This window comes from Odontesthes bonariensis, chromosome 1 (genome assembly GCF_027942865.1).
Source record: "Odontesthes bonariensis isolate fOdoBon6 chromosome 1, fOdoBon6.hap1, whole genome shotgun sequence".
Lineage (NCBI taxonomy): Eukaryota > Metazoa > Chordata > Actinopteri > Atheriniformes > Atherinopsidae > Odontesthes > Odontesthes bonariensis.
The window spans coordinates 21,234,813-21,257,900 of record NC_134506.1 but is presented as its reverse complement, the minus strand read 5'-3'; the positions used below and the strand labels follow the sequence as shown (position 1 = coordinate 21,257,900).

General features: G+C 40.3%; 1 protein-coding gene across 12 annotated transcripts in view; it reads right to left on the bottom strand.

Moving 5' to 3' along the window:
* The window catches only part of plekha7b (pleckstrin homology domain containing, family A member 7b), an 81,252-nt gene that overhangs the window by 10,891 nt on the left and 47,273 nt on the right, over nucleotides 1-23,088 (bottom strand). For 4 of the 12 annotated variants that reach the window (XM_075459958.1, XM_075459928.1, XM_075459964.1 and 1 more), the window contains 17 exons: nucleotides 20,948-21,126; nucleotides 19,289-19,717; nucleotides 18,150-18,690; nucleotides 14,778-14,861; nucleotides 14,171-14,305; nucleotides 13,222-13,275; nucleotides 12,140-12,205; nucleotides 9,763-9,834; nucleotides 8,609-8,689; nucleotides 6,743-6,892; nucleotides 6,055-6,156; nucleotides 5,637-5,748; nucleotides 5,231-5,433; nucleotides 3,638-3,829; nucleotides 3,422-3,539; nucleotides 3,188-3,279; nucleotides 1,270-1,488 (listed from right to left, as the gene is read on the bottom strand). In XM_075459958.1, the coding sequence (XP_075316073.1) occupies nucleotides 1,270-1,488; nucleotides 3,188-3,279; nucleotides 3,422-3,539; nucleotides 3,638-3,829; nucleotides 5,231-5,433; nucleotides 5,637-5,748; nucleotides 6,055-6,156; nucleotides 6,743-6,892; nucleotides 8,609-8,689; nucleotides 9,763-9,834; nucleotides 12,140-12,205; nucleotides 13,222-13,275; nucleotides 14,171-14,305; nucleotides 14,778-14,861; nucleotides 18,150-18,690; nucleotides 19,289-19,717; nucleotides 20,948-21,126 (2,829 nt within the window). Of the gene's footprint in view, nucleotides 1-1,269; nucleotides 1,489-3,187; nucleotides 3,280-3,421; nucleotides 3,540-3,637; nucleotides 3,830-5,230; nucleotides 5,434-5,636; nucleotides 5,749-6,054; nucleotides 6,157-6,742; nucleotides 6,893-8,608; nucleotides 8,690-9,762; nucleotides 9,835-12,139; nucleotides 12,206-13,206; nucleotides 13,276-14,170; nucleotides 14,306-14,777; nucleotides 14,862-18,149; nucleotides 18,691-19,288; nucleotides 19,718-20,947; nucleotides 21,127-23,088 lie in introns of all 12 variants that reach the window. The other 8 variants (XM_075459955.1, XM_075459961.1, XM_075459954.1 and 5 more) reach the window with 8 other exon arrangements.

The following is a 23,088-nucleotide window of genomic DNA, read 5'->3' as shown; positions in this document are numbered from 1 at the left end:
GTAAGAAACTCGGTCAACTTGCACAGGGCTTGTACTGAGGTCAAGAAATGTATATAATGATATTATTTCAAAAGGGGCAATATCGGTTAGTGATTGTAATAATGATTTGGTACAAAAGCAGCATCCACAAAAGGCGACGCCTTCAAGGAACAATGATGGGCAGAGGATATCCAGTTTGTTAACAAAAGCATTGGAAAATGACTGACATGTTTTCAAACGCAGTTCCACAATGAAAGACTGGAAGGGACTTTCCCATTTCTCCCTCTACAGTGCATAGTATCATCAAACGACACAGGGTAACTGCACAAATTCTACTGTGTAAAGTGCAAGAGCGCAAACCTAAGTTGGACATCTGTGATCTCTGTCCTCTCAGGTGGCACCGCATCAACAAATGTTATTCATCAAGAGCTTATATAATTAAACGGGCAAGGGATTACCATGAGAAACCTCTGTCAGGCACTACAATACAGAATTACTGTGCAAAGAAGAAGCCCGACCTGTTGCTCACCTTAAGATGTGTTGAAAGACAAAACACAGATTAACTTGGATTCACACTGGCCGCATTGAAATAAAGCTCAAAGTTAATGTTTACAATCACTGCCTTTTTAAAAAAAATAAAATTTGAAAATTTGCATTTTCCATACCATCCCAACTTCTTCTTTTTTTTTCAAATTGGGACTGAACTTAAATTAAATGGAAATCTGACCATTTTCACTTTATATTAACAGTTCTCTACAATGATGTAAGCACAGTACACACATTTGTGCTACATTTTGTTCAGTAGAAACTGTCTGGCACTTCTCTAAACAGGCCTTTTTCACAGAAGATATCTGAATACGTCCCAGAATGACAAGCACAGTTGTAAATAATATCTAATTATTCCTTTAGGTCTGAGGGCCCTTGCTTTCTGAGTGTTGGCTTTCTGTCATGCAGACATTCTTAGAGCTGCATTTAACGAAGCCAACGTTAACATCATAAGTAACACTTGTATTCTTTCATGCTAATTATGGTGAAACATCTACAGTGAAAAAAAAATAAAAAAATCTTTCAATGACAGAAAACAACATGCATTGAATAATCACAGTTAGAGCGACACAGTGAGTTAATGTTCCGCACTTATTTAATGGCTTGTTTTCACTTTGTAATGTAAGCTAAAGAAAAACTGGCTACACTGAGGAAAGGCATGCATTACTACTGAAGATCGTCACTCTCAGATTGGTTGTCGTCATGCATGAGAGTGTGACGTGAGGTACTGTTCTAGTAACATACTGATCCCAAGTCTGCCGAAAGTGGGCGTGAGGAAGAGGCACGCGGCGATGAGGACGCGTGGCGGTCTCCGTGACTCAGGGTGCGTTTGCGCTGGCGGACGAGGGCCTTCTGGTGCCTCTTCATCCTCTCTAACTGCTCATCAGCACTCATCTTCCCCCTCTGCTGCTGCTGCACCGCATCCCCAGAGTACAGACGCTCCAAGGCACTTTTCTGTCTCTCCTGAGAGGAGTGGGAGGAAATAAAGTTGAAAAGAAAGACGAAAAGGTGCAGCAGATGGCAAAAAAAAAAGTGAAAAGAAAAAAAACCTGATGAGAAGGTAAAAAGCGAAGATACTCTTATGCATAATCACTTAAAAAGATTGTAAAAAGGAACATGGTACAGATTGAGTTCATACATCTGAGACAAGTGAGAAATGAAGTAGGAATTTAAATACATTTTGAAGATGGCTGTTAGTTACAGAATAATTACATGTCATTGTTACTCATCTCTTTGGCCTGCCAAAGCTTTCATACAGAGAGATTACACTGACGTACAAAGTTCTTGTATCTGACTAACATACCAGTCACCAAAACACAATATTAAAAAAATGTGACCTTTCTTTTTTTTTTTTAAATGTTTTTATTTCTTTGAGTGGGAGCTGGCTTCAGACAAGATGGCAAACCATGGAGGCCCTTAGGTACTGTATTTATTTATTCATTAATTGAATTTTATCTATGAAATTATTTTTGCTTGCATTTCTAAATTATGCAGAGATGCGCGGTCCGCTAGTGGCAGAGAAAGCAGCGGGGCTTGACTGTGGTAAAACATCAAGTCTGTTATGGAACTTTCATTTATCAAAGTTTACGGCGAGTGTAGTCACAGCCTAACAATATAACAAAGACGTTTACAAATGCTAAGCTGTAGTTATAACAGGCCAGGTGAGCTCATTTTAGTCAAGTTTGTGTAATTTTAATGAAACAAGAGTTTAAACAAAGATTGAAAGACTGTTAAATGCAAGCTGCTTTAACCTTGTGCTATTAGTGTGCCAACGTGCCGCAGCCGCTCGGACAACACAACCGGTACTGAGCATCGGGCACCATCGCACGAGGGGAGGAGCTCTAACCTTACAAGCAAAAACGGTGTTACTTGCTGTTGCTCTGTGACATCAACTTTGGTTACACTTGTATTATGTACTTATATTTCTAATGTCTAAACTTTGAAATACTTCCAAAATCAACAACTTCAATTTCTATGGTGAAATTATTTCCCGTAAACTGCTTGGCTTTTGTGTGGCTTTTGGGATGCTATCCATGGCCATCTCGTCTATATGCAGGTCATCGTTCTTTTACTTTGTTTATTTGTTTGTTTTTTTTCTTCTTCTTTTTCCTGGGAAAACTTACAAACTCATCACTGGGACGTGCACAGGTTTTTCACCACGAAACGTTTAAATACACAGAAAGTCTAAATGTTAGGATCTGAACCTGAGGACATTTCTTTAAAAAAACAATATTTTACAATATTTTTACAATTTGCATACTATCGATATCAGAATGCAGTTACATTTTATTACCTTGACTTAAGAAGACTTTGGTCATTCCAATAATACTACACTGCAAACAAAAACCTGTCCCTTGATACAAATCACCACATTTCACAAATAGAACATACAATGTCCGGTGGTTAAGAAAAAAAAAAAACAGGCTCCTCTAACTGGCCCCCACCTGTGAACACTTCTATCCATGTATGGGGGAGGACTTTACAGAGCCAGATGTTTTAATGTGAGCTTTATCATATCAAAGATTTTCTCTCTTGATTAATTCATTCTTGAAGTCCACTGATGTCTAACACTGGAGTGATATATTGCTGCGTCTGCTGAATGTAATTTGCTTACTCGCTTTATATTTCTTTACAATTCTTCACATTTAATTCCGAGCCTTACCTTATCACCGGCTTCTGAGGCTGATCTTCGCAGAGTCACATAAGAGGAGATGCTCGAAGACTGATTCACCCAAAGTGAGGAGCCGGCCGCTCCTGACGAGAAGCCAACAAATATTAAAAACACTGTTCTCGGCTTGACATTAATGTATGAAAATGACATGGAATTTATGAGAAACACTTGAGTAGAAACATTAAAATGTTAAACTATACAAATCCTGGCTCATTATCCATGTACCTCTACTGGGTAATGTCTGGTATCCTCCATCATGTCCAGATGCTCCAACACCAGTGTGGCTAGAGCCGTCTCCAGCTCCCATGAGCTCTGGATCACTCAAGAAAGGCCTCAGTTCCACCTGAGAGAAATACAAACAGATTTGAGGGGAAATTATTTTAAATGTGTGCATTTAAGTAGAATAAAAAGAAAAATACAAACACACTGCGTGAACAGTACCTTACTGTCCCCATTGGTGTACTGGCCAATTTCGCGGTCCCTTTTACGTTCATCTGACTGTCGTTTCAGGCCACGTACAGAGGTGTGTCTAATGACTGTTGTCTCCCGGGGCAACGGCGGCACAGCAGGCGGCTGCTCGTCAGGACTGTAGAGCTGAGGTAGAGGAGGTCTGGGAGGCACATCTTCCTCGCTCTGTGCACAACAAATGTGAGCGACCCATTAGAACTTCTAACTTACTGGTGTGAGCTCACAAAGAACACTGCAACACTGGCGATCATCACTGGTGATACTGTAAGGCTAAATTGAAACATAAGGCTGGCTTCACAATCGGAGCACAGCGTGTACATTGCCGTCCTCTCTGTTACGGCATTGCTGCGGCGCACAAACTGCCTGTGTGATCGTTTTAAACACAGGGACGCTTCTGGTTATGACCACTAATAGACAGTTCGGTGTATCCGTGATTCATATCACTTGAAAAGTAAAGACATGACAGTTGCCCAGCTGCTGAAAAAAAACTTAAAAATCATTCATCATCATCAATCATCAATTCCTGTAGTAATAACTTGAAAAACATTTGAATAGCTGAAATAGTTGCAGTTTTCTGTCAGCTGACGGATGAATCAAACAGTGATTTAGGGACACTTGTGTAAACTGTAGGATAATTGATAACAGAACGTCCTATTTCATATGCTCATCATATATGATACATTAAATAGTCATTTGTAAATGTGACAAAAACTGACAGACAGTTACTGAGACTCTACTGAGCTAAAAAGGTAGTATTTTCCCTTTGGATATAATGGGCTCAATGGAGAAAAGTGGCAACAAAAGAAAATTAAAAAAAAAAAAAAAAAAAAAAAAAAAAAAAAAAAAAATTGTACTTAAAATGAAGCGTTTGCCTTAAAGAAGATCTGTTCCCTCACTTCCGCCCCCATTCCCCTGGGCTTTTCCTCCTGCTACGCTTTCTCACTTCCATTTTCTCACACTGTGAACCTCACCTCATTTTCATTTCTGTCATCACTACTCTGGACCAGTGGCCTTCTTGCGTGCTACTTTTTTCGAACCAATAAGTCTGATCCCCGTTATTAAAAACCTTTCTGTTCTATCGTTCTCCGTGGGAACGAACTCACCCCGTCTCATCTTCGCCTCTTCCTGTCTGATGCCCAAAGAGCCTTATCAGAAGTCTCTGCTCGTGACCAACACCTTGACTGCAGGAGTATTATTAGTTTATATTCCTTTCCTTAGTCAATATCACGGCTCCACCAGGACGAAATATCAGTCTAATCATGAAACTAAAAGGTTTTAAATTCATCCCCTGTGCATCAATACAGTTTATTACAATCTGTCAATGGGTCTCATTTAGTTGAAGTCCAGTGCTATATGACTGGTAGACTTCACACTCTTTGTGAGATTTTAGATGTTGTCATAAATAAACAAGCAATTGTGTTAAGCAGTTCTCATTATTTTCTCACAGTTTCCAGACTAATGGGGGGGGGGGGGGCAAGTTCTTTCATATAGATAGAAACCATTATTCCTGTATTTTCATAAATAAAAAGTGGAAATGGGAAAAAGCAATCACAGTTAGTCACTCACCCACTTAAAGCCACTAAAGACAGTTGCAGAATGGTGTAATAGCTGCTGGCTGGGACCGGAGGAAAGAGGCGGGGTGTGGCTGCTGGGGCTAAGGTGGGGGCTGTGCTGCTGCTGCTGCTGGGACAATCTCATCTCCATAACAGACGGGCTCCCAGACACAGAAGGCACTGATGACACTGACACTGAAGGCACAAATTTCCTCTCTGGGGAATTATAGACATGTAAAATAAGTACACACACAATGTAAAGACTCTGGTTTCTTTTCCTATGGGAAGCGTTCAAGGCGTTAGTAAAGAAGATGACTAAGAGGGCTAATACAACAGTGTGACCTGATGGTTCATGTTGCATCAAGTAGCCAGCAGTAATTAGCTTTGTAAATGTGGAGTCCAGGCAGCGTTTGCCTCACCTGGGTTGGTAACGGAGGATATAGTGACTTTGTAGTTGGCTTTACTGGTGCTGAGACCTGCGATAACATCTTCAATCCTCCACAGCTCCTTTCTGATCTGGACTTTCTCTTGCTGATCACAGAGAAACAAAAAACGCAAACATTTACATAAAGAATATATGCATTCTCTTTAACACATACATTACATCTGCTAACAGACCAGGGAAGACATGACTAATGAAAAGTCCACATTTGCCAAAATCGAAATTTACATGGAATTTGTAGGATGACCCTCAGAAGAGATATCAGCCGCAAAGCATTCTTTGTTTTTTTCTAGGGCATACGAAAACCTGTAATTTGTAACTCATTCTCACTCACACCCATGCATGAAAGTGAATGACTGCTTGAGTGAGTTAGCAGAGATCACTGAGCCACAGACCTGAGTAAGATCACTTCGGTTCATCTGTCCCTGCAGGGCTGACTTCAGCCAGTCCACATCTCTCTCCAGCCTGCTGTACTCATTCCATGCATTCTCCATCTCCTATAGGACAGAACAGAATACACGCCATGTTAAAACAAGACAAGAAATAGCTTGCAGATACTCTACTTTTCCCACTCAAGCAGTGCTTCTGTAATGGTTTCAACACCTACGCATAAGCTCATGTGTGATAAGTTAAAATCAGAGGCTTTTTTTTTTTCTTGTTCTTATTTCATAAGCGCGAGAAAACAATATGAACATATTTTCACATATTTCATCGAAATCAACCTTTACACATCAAGAACCCTTTGAGAATATTTGAATCCAGCGAGAATGCTTGGACATGTGGTTGACACAGAACTATTTTGAATATTAGAGAACATTCTGATCAAAGTCATAGAGAAATGCTCTCATGAGTTCCTTTGTGGCCTCAGGTTTGTTCCCCAATCACTCATTTTGATAGTCACAGTCAACCTGAAACACTGTGCCAGATGCAGAAACCATCAAACGGGAACAACCAAAAACAGAAGTGAACATCTTGTCTCTAACCAATAAAAACACAATGAACAAGCAGCATGAACTTTGTTGGAGGAGGAGGGCACTGCTTGTATCAACTATAACAAGTCAAAGAAGCGGGAGTTTTTCTTACTGTTGAAACTTGAGATATTTCAGCCCTGATGTGGACCACATCCTCTTGCAGCAATTTCTGCTGATAGGCAATTTTTTCAGCATGAGCCGGCTGATCTTTATACTCCTCCATCTGCTGGTGGGAAACATCCAACACAGACTCCAACTTGTCCTAAATAGCACGCAACACCCAAGAAACATAAAGCATGACGCTTCTATGGACCACATAGGCTGACACACACATTTAGGTTCCCATAAAGGCGAGTTTTAGAGCTTGCGAGGTTACTCTGGATAATATTTTGTTTCAAATGTTTATCCTACATAACAGGCGCTGTGTTTTTTATAGTGTTTTTTTTTAAATATGCTGGATGAAAATGTTCTTTCTCATTAAAAGGAGGTCTGGATCTGAATCAGGCCACGCCCACCACCACTGCTTGGGCCAAACAAATGCTACTTTGTGCAGATCTGTGGAAACTATGAATTCAGATTTGCTCAGACCCATAATCACATGAGGAGGCTGTCTGTGCATAAAAAATGGTGACAAGCACATATAATAGTGTCTCAAGTGGAGTTGTAGAGGCATTTTGTGCATGTTGTTAGCTTGTGCGTTGGTGACAACATTGGGCCTCATGCAAGAACATTTTCGTATTTTTATTCTAAATTTCTCTCACTTTTTTCGTGAGAAGGTCTCGTACGAACACGCCACGTCAGATTCAACAAACGCTCTTAACTTCGGAAAAAGTGTGTAAACGACCTGCGTAAATGATGAATCCCACCCGTGCGTATTTAAAGGGCACGTGCACGAGGATAGTAGATTTGCATACTCCACGCCCTAAATGATACCATATAAGGCTGTGCTTCCTCTCTCCTGTGCCAGGAAGTGTTGTGTTGAGTCATGAGAATGGCATCAAGGCGCAAAAAGAACAACTTTACGGGCTTTGAGATTGAAGTTCTACTTTCAGAGATCCAAAAAGGAAAATCTGTCATTTTTAGCAGGGTCAGCAGTGGAATTACGGGACCTGCTAAACCGAAGAAATGGGAAGCAATTAGGAGTGGCCATTGGGTTTGATCGGCGTGCTTTTCTCTGGAGTTGTGGCTCTAGCAAGCTGCATATTTGCAGCAGCACAGTCCTTGGGAATCTTAATCGCGATGTCAGCCATTCGTCTGTCTCCACACGGTCTCTTCCAAGAGCCTGACGCACTACGGCATCCAAAAGTAGCAAGACAGCCGCTGGTTACACTTCCCATTAACCTTGTTGTATACAGATTCAAATGAACCTTCAATTAATGCACAATTTAAGTCAAACAGAATAATGTCAGCATAATTATGGGGTATAATGTATGTATTTATTTATGTTTTCTTCAAAGTAATTAAATATACAATCCATTAGTCAAGCAAACTTGATTGGAATAACAGCGGACTATTTTACGAAACTCCTACGACAGGTCTGGGTCACTGTTCGTACCTGACAGAAAACGTAAAATACGAAAAGATTGGTGAATGCGCAAATTCTCTTAAATCACTCGTACGGACGATTTAAGAACAAATCTGTGCGTACGAACGGTTCTTACATGAGGCCCATTATTCTTCGCTAGCATGCAACTGGCTGTGGTTTGCGTGAAGAGCTTTCATGGTGTTAATGCAACATCTCACTTGGTTGTAGGTCTCTGCATGGAAAAGCGATTCACTTGTAAATGTGTGAAGTAGCAAATGCAGCTTGCATTTCTTTAATATGTCTGAAATCCAAATTTCCCGGGAAGTTCACAGAGAAATTCCTCTTCAAAAGAGGAAAGGGAAAACCCCTCTTCAGTGAGTAAATCTGCCCAGATGTAATCCAGTTTTTAGGGGGATACAAACTTCTTATGTACAGAATGTGTATAACAACAACCTTGTCCTCCTTCAACGTGCGTATCCTGGCTTCTAGCTCCTGAAGAATCTTGTCTTGTTCACATAGTCGACTTAATTTCACCTGAAGGGAGAAAAAAAATTGAAATGAGAAAAACTGAGAAAAATAAAGGATAACACCCATATCTCAGACATTAAAAAATAAATGTAACAGATACCAGAGTAATACATGTAGCATGTGTTTACAATACAGGCCAACTATTCTATTCTTGTCTTCACTCAGTACTTCTCTAAAGCTGGTGAGTGAAATTGATCGTCTACTGTAGTCTTCACGGTCTGTCAATAAGGCTCATCTTTGTAAAAAGCCCCGAGGAATTCTTCTCATCGGCGCAGCGAGAGAAATCCAAAGGCTCTATGCCATCTAGTTTGGTGGTAAGATTTGGTAATACCCATTATGAGTAATCATAATCAAAAATCCATATTTTCCAATTCACTTCTAGAAAAGGCTGTATTTACTCAGGGTGACAGATTTGTTTTCCCAGAAATGGGTTATGCATCTATGAAAAACAACATAGGACTGCCTAGTTCACAGTCTTTCTCTCAGTGTATTTTCTTTTCTCTGATCTATTTATCATTCTGTTCAATTAATAATTAAGCTGTTTTTATTTTGCTGCCACATATTGTTGTTTTTAATTGCATGAAATATTCATTGTTCAGACAAAATTTACTGGCAATTTCTTATAAATTGTTAAAGTGGAACAATGCTAATGATGAAAGACCAGGACATCCATCTTATTTACCTCCATTCAAGACAAAACAAAAACTGAGACATGGAGGATCAGGCAAATCAAACTGAAAAATTTAACAGCTCAACATCTAAAACTCCCATTACATGTATTTTTCCCTTTAAATTGCAGGGAGGAAAATAAAAGCTGTGGTCGATACTCTCAGGCCCTCACTGTGCAGCGTGGATGGGTGTCCCCATAGTGTTGCAACGTACATATGTTCCCTCTGCAGTCTCTGTTTACCACAACTTAAGAACATACACACAGAAAAACCACACTAAAACCCACAGTGCAGTCAGACTAAAGTCAGCTGTGTCTCCGTAGTGGATTGTCAGAAGTCGGAAATGGAGATCTTAAAGAAATAAGTGAGGCGGATACACAAGATGCTTATTCTACACTGTGATTCACTTACATCGGCATCGCTTTCTGCTATTTTCACAGGCCTTGACGGTCTCTCTCTTTTTAAACTCTCACGTCCAGTGACCTGAAATTCAAAACAGTCATGAATCAAACAAAAAACAGCATTCAAATGACCTATTTGAGTACATTTCCTTCTACACTTCCAGTCAACAGCAACTACTTTCATTTTCAATACCCAGTGAGATGCCTGTACCAAGTCAAGCTGATTTAAACTGATGGCAGAAAAGAATAGGAGCAAAAAATGTGAGCAGATAAAACAAAAAAGCCAAATGTCTGTATATGCGTGTTGCAGAAAACCCCAAAACCCCACAGCTGCTCTTTCCAGACTGCTTAAATCATCCTTTTCTTTGATATGAATTATAATACATACTTTTTATATTTCACAAAGAAACAACCGAGAATTTTAAAGCAGTTGAAAACTGTGTTATTAGGGCCTCTAGCTTCATAAAGGTGTGGAAATGCACTATAATCGAGACCATAAATATGGTTCTGCACAGTTAGAAATTAGTGGATGCATACTACGTTGCAGGGCAGGGTCCATTAAAGAAGTATGCGCTGGATAAAAGCCTCTTTCATGCTTGATGTTACAACCACTGACAGGTGAAGCGAGTAACTCCGCTCATTTTGTTGAAACGCAGTGTTCTGCTGGGGAAATCTGCATCATGGGTTAACTTCGACGCTTGCCGTCTGCCTAAGCTTTTTTTCCGACCTTGCTCTGCTGTTAAAGTTATGGCCTCATATTTTTGAGTTCAATATTTTCTGCTTCTGTTATAGCGATTTGACGCTTACTTCAAACCATTCTCTTGTTTGTTACGGTCTTCATTTGTTTTCATAAGTTTAGAAAATATATTAAGGTACTGTAAAACGTCTTAATTCTTTACAGCACCTCTGTAAGGCTATTCCAACTCTGGGTGAAAACATCAGTATCTGGGCGCGTAAACTCCCTGTTCAGGTTCACAAATAAACCCTCCTCTGATGTCAGCAGCGATCCAATAGAGTGATAGGAAGGTTCTGCAGTCATCAGACCAGGGCACAGTGAATGGCACTTTTTATTCCCAGATGGATTAAAAATGATTTGTTCTGTTCTAAGTACAAACACCAGCATACTAACATGCACATATTAACAATTCTTACATATTCATAATAAATACAGAGCTTCTGGTTGTGTCATGAGCAAACAAATAATTAAACAAAGTGTCCATTTTGACGCGATGATGTTGTTACACGTAGATTCAGCGGTTCAACCAATAATTTCCATTTATTCTCAGGGGGCTGCTAAAAATGAAGTAGCAAGCTAACCAGTAGTTGGTGAAGTACTTTAGTCTGGCACAACAACAGAGCTAGCTTAGCATGGCTAACAATACGACAATGTGTTTCCGGTGCTGTTAAACTTTTTAGTTTTCCAAATAATTTGATGATGCGCTCGTTGTTTTTTTGCTACATTTATTCAAATAATAAAACAATAAAGAAATACTCATGAAAACACTTGATCACTTACTTTATCATTTCTCCAATTTTCGGTAAAACACTTTATTTTCTCATGTTTATATGGTCATTAGAATAAAGTTTGTAAAATATTGTTGGGGGAAATCAGACCTCTTTGTATGGTTTTCTGTAGTTATAGTAGTTTCTTCTCTTTATAACAGTATAATAGTAGACACCTAACGTATGCAGAAGTTTTTTTTCAAATAATAGGGGAACCGGTTGTCTGTCACAGTTGGTAATGCCCGAAGCTCAGCAGCGTGGGTGGATTATAGTCTTATGAATAATCCACCCACATCAGGATCACCACACCCAGCAGAGCAGTACAGAACGGTGCAAACAGAAGACTTAATTAAAGGGGCATTCCGCTTACAGTATCTACATGGAAAAGTCTAATACTAGACCTACTGCGTACCCAACAGAATGTGAGAGGAGTTTTGAAATATATACTGTGTGGTTGAGGGGGGATTATTCACTTGTCTGGGAAATGTTTCCAAGTGATCAGTAGAACAACTTTCCTCTGGTTTGAAAACTACTAAGTTCTTAAAGGAAAATTTCATACTTAAGGAATTGGGTATGAATTGTGTTTTTGTGTTCATGTGCCATATCAAGTGTCTTTAAATCTCTTTCTAAACCACTGCCCATTTCCATCCATGTCCAACAGTTATTATGATGAAAGCAGAGGCCCTTACATGTAAGTTGTAACTGCAGTATTTTATGGAGCTTTTTATGTACCCTGGAAGTCAGATGTCAGAGTTGGGAATAATGTCTCACCTAAAATGGAAAACCAGGATTGCTTGTTTAGAAGATTAGCTGGGGTGGGACATATCGGGAGAAAAATTTGTGTATGTGAATATTTTAGACTTCCCAGTTTAAGTGGCACAAACCGTTAATCGCATTGCCAGTATATCTGTTGAAGAGCAGCACTGGGTCATCGGGTGATCTCTTATGCTCTGGCAAGCAAAACATAAGCAAAATAATGATTTAGAACCGTTTCAGTTCAAACAGAAACGCTTTTAAACATGCCAGGAAGACTTTTACGATTACAGCTTCCTTCACTTCATCTCAAATCAGAACAGTGGCGGGATATCTCACAGCAGATGATCTGATAAAGGGATTCATGTGCAAAATCCTGCGTAATTTTCAGGGATGCATCACATTCCGTTTAAAAAAGCAGTGGAATGGAGTATTTCACTTTGTATGCACACCATCCTTACATTCCAACAATACCCAGAACTTGAAGTGGGGTTTTCAAACACATTGTGTACTGAAACGATCATTGGCTCAATACTTTGGATCTGTTTTAAAACAGGAAATGGAGAGAGTTACAGGCTAGATAACTAGACGGACTCCCCTCCATTACAAAACACAGCTGAGATTTTTACTAATTCAGTTTGGTGTCCAACATACAAACAAATTGTGATAAAAAATGCATTGCAGAAGTGTGACCTGAATAAAGGTCAATATCTATTTAGGTACATAGGACAGAGTGCTTAAATACAAAAGTTAGAACAAGGTATGGGAATTGGAGCCTTCATGACTCTAACATTTAAGGAGTTAAGCACGTGTGAATGAAAACTTCAATTCCCATCATTGCTTCAGTGACATGACTGCATAACTCCACAGCTTTGCATTTGAAAGTCCAGTATTATCATCAAATAACCAACTAAACTTCAGGACATTTATTCAAGTATGAAGCCAAACACTGATAGCAACTAATGCAAAAACAGCTTTACAGCCTGAAATTGATCCTTTACAAATTAGGAGAACTCTTAAAAGACATGTTAATTACTACATAAAGAGACAGTAGAAAGCATAGCACATAACAGAGGAAAGAAGAAAAAAAAGAGGGGAAAACAGGGAGGCAGATGTTTGGGGCAGCAGTAAGAGAACAAGATTGTTGTCCAAAGAGGGGAGATGGAGAAGAGGATGAAATGGGTAAAGTGGCATTTACTTTGTTAGGGCCCACCTTCAGATCTAGATACTCCAGGTCCTTCTTCAGTTGTATGTAAGTATCATCAGCCTTTAAATGAGCAGTGGAGAGATAAATCATTTGAAATGAAGCTGCAAAGGATAATGGGTGACCAGATGACTCCTAAGGTATTTTATTTTCTGTTAAGCTTTTGGAAACACAACTTTAATTAACTTGCTCTCAGTGTCCTTACAGTGTCCTTCTGCTACCTCTGTATTTTTATCTACAGTTAGTAAAGCCAAACCCTAATTAGGTAATCGTGCCATTTTTGAACTGGTTTAATGTCTCATGTGTGACCTCTTATGCAACTGAGCAACACAGGTCTAATGCATGACATGTGGTCAAACTGAGAGTTTATTTTTCTTCATGAGCATGGAGAATGGCCAAAGAATGGTTAGATGTCAGAAACTGGGTGGAGTTGTCATTACTGAGCACCAATGCAGCATCAGTACGGACCGCTAGTCTTACAGTGGTGTACTTCTCTCTGAGGCTCAGAATGCTTCAGAATGATAACCCCAAGAACAAAAGATTTATCAGTGCACACAGGTACAAATGTGTTGATCATGTGTTCAGTTTTTTTGGTTCATGATTGTGCATCTATAAAATAAAGACAAGTAGATACAATACAAGCACAGTCAACGAGCAGCATGCTTTCAAATATGGCCAATCACTTTTTCCAAACAAAATTCCACAATGCTCTGATAGCACGGTCGTGTTTTGAAAAGTGACACCAGCTCAAAAGGCAGAAATGTGTAGCTAGTAAGTGCAACACAGTGCATGTCAAAATGGTTGAATTATTAGTGACAACCAAGCAGTACCAACAGACTGCAGAGTCAGTCAAAATGACAGGGGAAGTAATGTATAGGAATGGCTGGGGAGAGGAGGACCACAATGCACTGGCAGGGGATGCAGTGTGCTGCCTTAGGGAAGAATGAGGGTCCCTGACCTGCATGCTGGGGCCAAAGAGGCCGTTGTGCTGGTGGTGCTGCAGGTGAGCGAATGCATTGCTGGAGCTTTGCACACCAGCCATCTTGGCCTGGTGCCTCCGAAGTTGTATGAGGAGCAGAGTCAGCTCCTCTGGCTGTAGCCAAGCCCAGGTTTATGGGGCCAGAGCCCAGTGAAAGCACAGAGGGATGAGAGAAAATATTTGATAACCATCTGAGCAATACAGGGGGCTTAGCGATAATAGCTGGGAGAGCCAAGTGGTCAGTATAGTGCTGCTCCTATCGATGTCCTGTTTGTAACTTAAAAAGTTAGAGCTGCACTATATATTGGAATCGTTTTGTCTGAAGAGAAGGGTTATCAGAACTGATAAGACTAAAAAAAAATAATAAAACCATCCTTACAAGGATCACAAAACAAAAGGGTCAAAAAATCAGATTGCTCATAATGTCACTGACAAGCTGCACTGATCAGATTTTGGACTTGGTTATCAATTCCTTATTTGCTCAGGCTTTCATATACTACAAGAACATGATGCCATTATAATTTGCTGGTGTATTTCAATATTAAACAACATAGCTACAGTATGTAGAAAACACGGAGGATCCTACCGTCTTGCCATGCAAGCTGGGAGCACTGACAGTGTGTGTGATGTAGCCCATAGCTGGCACGGACCTTCTCTCTATTTGGGAAGTCTGTGGAGACATGCAGTTCATCTCCTTGTTATTACAGATCTTACACATTCAAATCAAACAGAATGTCTAATTCATAAAGTAATCTTCAATAGTGTGTGGAAAGTGGGAGAAAGATCACTCTATCACACTGAATCAAAGTTGAGCCATTACTTCCAAGTCGGCAAACAAATTTGACTACACAGCAGAATTATTTTTTCATCCATCCTTTTTTTTTCTCCCTTTCATCACTCCTCCTCTTATTCGAAACAAGGTGTGCCCCGACTTTTGGATGCTACAGGGCTTGGAAAATTTGACGTTTTTGCTTAACACACAGATTTAGCGAAAAAACAGGCCCACTACAGAACCTTAAAAGGACACAAACAACAAGAGATTTAATTAACTACACATAAATTATACCAAACCTCCTTTCTTAAAATAACATTTGTTTGCTACCAGCAAGAGAAGCACTGTAAGCCATTCCCTTTGAGATTCCCATGCCACATTTTTTTTGCTGTATAATACGTTTTTTATTTAAATGTGAGATCAGAAGAACAAGACTGCTGCTGATGTTTGAGATACAGTGGAGATGTTTATAGGGTGCTGAGAAGCCCTGGGCAAATTGGATTAGCCGCTAATAAAATATACTTCTTAATGATATTCCACAGAGGAATACAGATCGCTGATACTTAAGAGCGCTCCAGCCAGAGAGCACCGACAGCCTTGTAGATGCTGGGTGCACCAAGACTCGGTTCAGACTAAAATTAGTTCCCATAAACATCGTCCTCTGTGCACAAGCACTGTGGCTGCCTTTGTTAAAAATGCATCCTTCTTTAAAGGGCTTTCTATAATTGTGCATCACTCCATTCATTGGTTGTAATTACTGAGATGACACTTGGGTGAATGATGGCGGAAACAACATCTGTGACACTTTGTTTACTTGTGCAAGGCCATCGGGTTGGTTGTGAGGCTTGTGTGTGTTGGCAAATGTGGTATTGGTTTGGAGGGAGATCTTTTCACATGTGGAGGGTGTGGTGGTGAGACAGCACAGGGTGTGGATAACAGAACGTCCCTTAGCCCCGTCTCCAGCGGTGGTGGTGCTGCTGTCTGAGTGCTACGCCGGCCTCGGGAACGGCAGAGCAGCAAGTTTTTTTTCCCTCACACACGCTCACACCACCTGTTGACTGCGTCTGGGTGTGGACTGTGTGAATCTGCAAGTGATTCACATGAGCATCAAAGTGGGTGTGCTGAAAAACTGGAGCCTTCTCAGGCTCCTCATGCTAATCTTCCCATGGTGCCCTTGTAAACTCGTGACATGTTGACATCACTAGGTACCTCACAGCCACTATCCGAGGCTATCGTGAGAATGAGAGCTTTGTCATTTGGCTCAATTCATGTGATTTCTCAAATTTTCCTTCAGTCCCATGCCAATGACAGACTACTGGTGGTTTCTGTGTCTCTGTATTACAGTGTTAAAGCCCCAATGACTGAGTATCAGCAAATGTACAAAGGGACAGCCCTCCATCAATCTATCCACTTGCTATCATGAACAGGTCTACACTCTAGGTGTCCAAGCTGGGTAACTATGGGTGTGATAGCACTCTGAGAACACCCCCTCAGCAGCTTCTTTTCTCACTTTGATGGCCCGGTTCCCAACATCCAGTCCTTACTGAAATAATAAATCACGGCGGCTGAGACCACAGCTAGCAATTACTTAAGCTGTAAGTTAATGTGCTAGTTGTTTTCTGGATTGATCCGAGAATCATTTTGTCCATGGGAAGCCACAATTAGGTAATAAATGCAAACTAACAACTTTGTGAGGCAAAAACTCCCAACACATACTTTTTGTACAACCGACAGCAGAGACAAGCAGAACTAAAACGTTTAGCTGATTATCAAAATAGATTCAGTGACCACATCAGGCCAACCAAAATCCAAAGCCAAATGTATGATATGGAAAATCTTGTTCAACAAATGCCAAGAAGTCAAAATGTGCCAACATACTTGAAGCCGGACACAGTTACTGTATGTGTCTGCACTTCTCTCATTATAATGAATGTTGAGAAGAATAAATGTCATATCAATAAATCTGCTTATTTCAGCAGGTTTTAGTCTCATCGTGGAATTTGTCTGTACTGAAAAAAATACGACATTAAAAAACGCATTATCCTTTATTTTTCTTTTAAGCCATTCAGACCTGATGTAACATATGCCTGTATCTCCCTTTCCACCTTTTATATATATATATATATATATGTATGTATGTATTTCAGACAGCAAGTCTTCCTTATTCTGCCTAAAAAAAACAACACTGGTGGCATGATTGTTAGTCAAACAAAGGAATACATCAACTGTCAATTATTTCTATTCATTTTCTACTTTCAAACAATTCTGACTTAAATCAATATTTAATACAATCTTTTTCTTTTTAAAAGAAATGATCTGCTTGTGTAATGAGAGAAGGAGTGATCAAAGCACCTAATGTCCTCATTAGTAGGCATCTCTATCATGGGTCAAATGGACCAAAAAAGAGACAAAGTCACTAAAAATGTATAGAGAAGAAAAGGTGCTCAACATATGCAAATAGTTGAGAAATACCCCTGAAGCCACCAAAGACCCGGTATTCCCCATTGTCACTGTATTCCAGAGCTGCAATGTGCCTAGAGTGTGCAGATGTACAACGTGTGAGAGATAGTCGAAGTAAGAAAAAGCTGAAACATGAGTAACACGGAATATGACTGAAAGCTGAAGCATCACAATTCGTCCAAACAATACGCAAATACAGATTTGTCAAAGGTTTTCTGGACGGTTTAAATGGAGTGAATATCAACTCCAAAACTTGCTGTCAGTTTGTTGAAGGTATTTACCTCAAGCTTTGGTACAGGAAGAAGTCTTCAGCATTCAAGAATACTATGATCTTGATGTAGGACAACACATCATCATATGCATGTCAATACTCACTGCTTCTCTAACCAGCAAAGGCCTCAAAGATGACCACATCCTTTCCTCATTTCACTTAAATCCCGCTGAGAAGTTAGTCACTTTTTTGTGATTTATAGTGACAATAGGCGATGCACGTTCTCAAACAACACTTAGGCTGTGGTTGCTGCTACAGTGAGAGTTCTATATGAAAAGATCATGAAACTGAGAGACTCCACCGTAGTTTGTAAAAGTAGGGTGACTGCATTGATAAAGTGAGTAAGGGAAAAAAAAAATTAAAAAAATGTGTACTGATAAATGCATTTGCTAAATAACTGAGCACACGGTTTAAAAATGTCAGAGACACCTGTCCTGTTTATGCCGGTGTCCTACCTGAGAAAGATGGGCACAAATATGGCCAGGAGAGCTCGACCTTGTGCTGTCTCCAGCTACCACTTCATCCAGGGGCCTGACTGTGCGTCTGTCTGAAGGGGTGTGTGGCCTTCGCGGGGACAGGGGTTTGAAGGAGGAGGGGACTGACGGTGGAACTTCACACGGTGAAGGGGGGACAGAGATGGAGCGTGGCATCTCCACAGTTACTCTGAAAGACGAAGAGTCTGTGAAGTTAGGGCCAGTGTAAATGGGAGCGGTGGGGCTGCCATGACGAAACTGCTGCCGCTGCTGCCACTCGTAAAGCTGCCACACCATTCCCTCCTTGGTGGCCATTCGCTCATCGGTGGACATACGGAAGTGGCTGAGCCGGTCATGGGCATATTTATAGTCACTGGGCAGGTTGCATGTTGCCGGAGGAGAACTGCTGCCAGACGGAAGACGAGGAGACTTTGGCAATGAGGGACAGGTGCCATCTGCGGTACTGGATTTGGGCTTTAAAGGAGGAGTCTGCCGAGGGAGGTTATATTCAGCAGAGGGAGCACTGTGATAGAAAAGAAAGAAATCTTTTATAGATTCACAATGCAGTTTTCATGTTATCCACTAGAGGGAGGCATTTACACAAGGTTTCATGATCATTAATGCTGTGGAAACAGAGAATTTCTGGGTGAATCAAACTTTGATGCAATCTGTTTGTTTCAGTAGCTAGGCAACTTGTTTTTTATTGGCTTTGTATGAATTGGCCTAATTTGGAATTCGATAAATTTGATTTGATTGGATTATGACTGTGATTGGCATCTCTAAATTGTCCTTAGGAGTGAGTGTGAGCGTGCATGGTTGTTTGTCTCGTTTGTCTCTATGTGGCCCTGCGATGGACTGGCGGCCTGTCCAGGGTGTACCCCGCCTCTCGCCCATTGACTGCTGGGATAGGCTCCAGCCCGCCCGCGACCCGATCGACGGATTCAGCGGTATAGATAATGGATGGATGGATGGATGGATTATGACTGTATTACAATTGGAACTGGATTGTAATTGGCTTGAATTGGACTGTAACTTTGAAGGGCCTTTGAGATGACATTTGTTGTGATTTTGTGCTATATCAATAAAACTGAACTAAAATGAACTGAATCAAACTGACTGACCTCTTCGGTGCATCCCCTTTATGAACTTTGACCCACTGCTCCACCTGAGCCAGCGTATTCTTCCTCTGCACATGTTTCTCAGTGTCAGTCCGTGAAACAAAGCCCCGCTGATAGACGACGTTTCCATTTTGCTCGGGTGGTAGAGCCACTTGGATGACAGTTTGCTGTCCATTCTTGTGAGCAGCATCATTGACAGAATCTGGAGACAGTCTTTCTACTCTTTCCTGTGGGGCTGACTGGCTGGGTTTCCCCATGGTCTCCAATCCATACCTCCCCTCGTTCCCATGAGCCAGTCTGATACCATTATCCTGAAGTTCCTCCCTGTCTGTCATGCGAAGGCTTTGTGACTGAGATGAGTTCTGGGTGACGTGGACATGGTTGGTCTGTGGGACTGCTTGCTGTGTAGCCTTCTCTGGTTTCTCCACCTCTCTGCATGAATGTGAAAAAGGAAGACAAAAGATGAACCTGGCTTCATATAGCCAAACTTTAATTACAAGGAGTAGGTGTGTTATTTTTAATCTTTCAACTATTACCCACACCAACTGTTATGTATCCATCATACAATCCACCTTTACTTTATCCAGTTCATTGTAATGAAGTGCAGCACTATTCTTGAAACAAGGATTAGACAGTGGATAGAGAACACAATGGACACTCCAATTAACCCCAAGTTAACCCAAAGGTAATTTCTCAATCCATTTGCAGAGACACTTGCACATATGGTCAGACTGTAGGGAGTTACTCATTAAATTTCCACCCACACCTTTTTACATTTTTCATGAAAGAGGAAAGATGATGAGAATAGCTCATGACATAGAGCAAGGGGAGAAATACTGATGATGGGTGTCTTTTTTCTGATCCCTTCACACAGAGCCTTTTCATAAAGCAATTCACTTAATTAAAAACTCTGAATTGGATAATAAGCATAATAGATGGATGGATGGATGGATGGAACAAAAAGGGTGTTATGTGGGAGATTTGTAAAAATCTGGTACTACTGAGTACTAACTGACATTTTTCTCTAGGTGGCATTATTGCATAGAAAAACCAAACCATTCAGTGCAGCAATGCATTCACCACAGACGCAGTATTCCTGGAGTAAAACACTGATGTGTTTCTGCATCGATCATGAATACTCAAACTTAAAAATCTGCGCAAAAATTTGCTTCCACCCTGCGACTACTGCCATAATCTCAATTCCCAACTGGATTCCCAACCAAATTCACAGTGTAGCAAACCAAGATGCAGTGCATACATGCAGACACACACACTGCAGTGTTAGTGTCCCAAATCCAGCATACAGGGCTGGACCGGCTTTGTGGGAATTCTCATGTCAATGAAGGCACTTTAGGGGAGGAAACACAAGCAATAACATCCATGGAGTTGACTAAAACTAAAACCTAAAAAAAAACACCAGAAAATGCTAATGTAATGGCAGAACAAATGATTGAAAAGTTGTAGTTGGTGCAAATTTTTTAATTTTTTTTGTTATCATTTAACATTTTCTCTTTATGATGAAATACTTTTTGTTCCCATTCTGATATAATGTCTAAACATAATCAGTACAGAGAGACTGCTGCGCTTTGCGAAAACATGTTTGTGACATTAAAACTCCAATCAATGGGAGAAGGGAAATCTTCTTTTCAGAATGAGACCAACCTCTTTATGGTGTGACTCTGCTGCATCAGTGCAGCCTGGTTCATGGCCCGGATCCAGCCATTCATGTCCTCCTGTGTGTCCGCACTGAAGAAATATGTCCGCATCCCGCAGTGTTCCGCCTGTGAGCCAATCACAGAGTTCTTATTGTAAATGTAGGAGCGCATTCCAGTGTGGCTCGCCTGTCGAAGAGGGGGAGACCGAGAGGTAGAGAGGGAGGACAGATATGACAGGTTCTTACTGAAACTGCAAGGGAAGACGATGAGTGAAAAAACTTTCTTGTTAGAAACAGACAGCTGACAGGTGTCACGTCTGTAGTTTGCAGCAACATTTTGCTGAAAAAAAAAAAAGAAAAAGGAGGAAGCACAGTTCTGCAGCAGAAACAACATAAGAGTTTGCCTTTTCTAAGAAAAAACAAAAAATAAGTAAATCATAGGTTATATCTTGGCTCTGATTTTCAATAAAGGAGTTACAATCTTTTTAGCATACGAACATTAAAGCAAACAACCACACAGAGGCAAAGACAGTGCAGTTATGGTCTCCTTTCAAAACTTTAGTCAAGACACACACACATTACCTCACATGTTAAACATTAGCTTACCTTTGTGACTAACAAGTCGTCTAAACTCTCTCCTATTAGCACGATAAACGAACATTCAGCAGCTTTTGGAAGTTGCATAGCCTCTGATAATCTGATCTCCTCTTGTTGCCCCATCAAATATGACTTTTCTTGTTTCTTCACAGAATTGAATTATCTTCTAATTTTCAGTCTGTATGAAATATGTTTTTATGACCCTTTCTGTATAAGTTAAAGGAGTGGAAACTTAGTTTTTGAGTTTTGTTCATCATTTCACATAATATATAACCTGAACTGCAGTACTGTGAAAAGAGAAGGATCTCTACTGAGTCCAATGCAACATGCCGAAAAAAAAAAAAAGAAGCATTTTATGTAATCATAAAGGGACAATCCTGACTCATCGTTTCTATAGAATACAGGACTCTACCTAAAATATAATAAATATAATGAAAGATTTACTTTTCATACAATTCAAACTATATTAAGATGGGAAATACTGCACAGCTTTTACCTTATATTGGTGTGTTCACAAACTGATCAATGCATGTCATGGTTGCTACTGAGCACTTTGCTATCACAAGTTCTTGAGAAGAAAAACCTAAATCATCACCGATCAACTGACTGCAAATTGGGCAAATTGGTCTGCTATTGATTTCATACGTGGAGAGAAAATAGGGCCCATCTCAAAACCTATCATCACACTGAAAGTTATAAAACCCCAAGTCCAAAATAAGTTGTGACGCTGTATAAAATGTGAATAAAAACGGTATACAATAATTTGTAAATCGAATGAACCAATATTTTATTCCCAATAAAACTCAGAAAACATATTGAATGTTAAAATTGAGACATTTTACTATTTTCTTTGGGAGCTTTTTATGCCTTTAATGATAGGACATTTGGAGAGAGACAGGAAGCAGAGAGATGGGGAAGACATGCAGCAAAGCGCCGCGCAGAGCGGGACTCGAACCTAGGCCAACTGCAGCGAGGACCGCAGCCTCTGTACATGGGGCGGCCGCTTAACCCACTACGCCACCGACCGCCCCGAGATATTTTACTATTGAATGAAAAATTTTGTCCCATCTTCAATTTGATGGAAGAAATGCTTCCCAAAAATTTGGGACAGGGGCAGCAAAAGACAAGAAAAGAAAGTGGAGCTAAAAAGAAACTGCGAGAGGAACGTGTTGCAACTAAATATGGTAACTGGCCAGAGATCAGGAACACAATTGGGTTTAGAAAGAACACCTTAGAGTCTGGAAAAGATGGGCAGAGGTGCAACAGTATGCAAAAAACAACTGTACATCTACAAATTGTGTAGCAATTTCAGAATGTTCAAATATAAATATTCAAATACAAATAATCTACAATATCATCAAAAGATTTAGAGATTGTAAAGATAAAGGGACATGGATAAAAATCAATATTGGATACCCATGATCTGTATGACAACATGATACAGAAACGCCCCCGTCTACTCTGGGCCACAGCTAATTTACAACGGTCTGTGGCCAAACTTAATGAAATTCTTTTTGAAATTCATGGAAGCTGCATTTTCCAAACTAAAGAG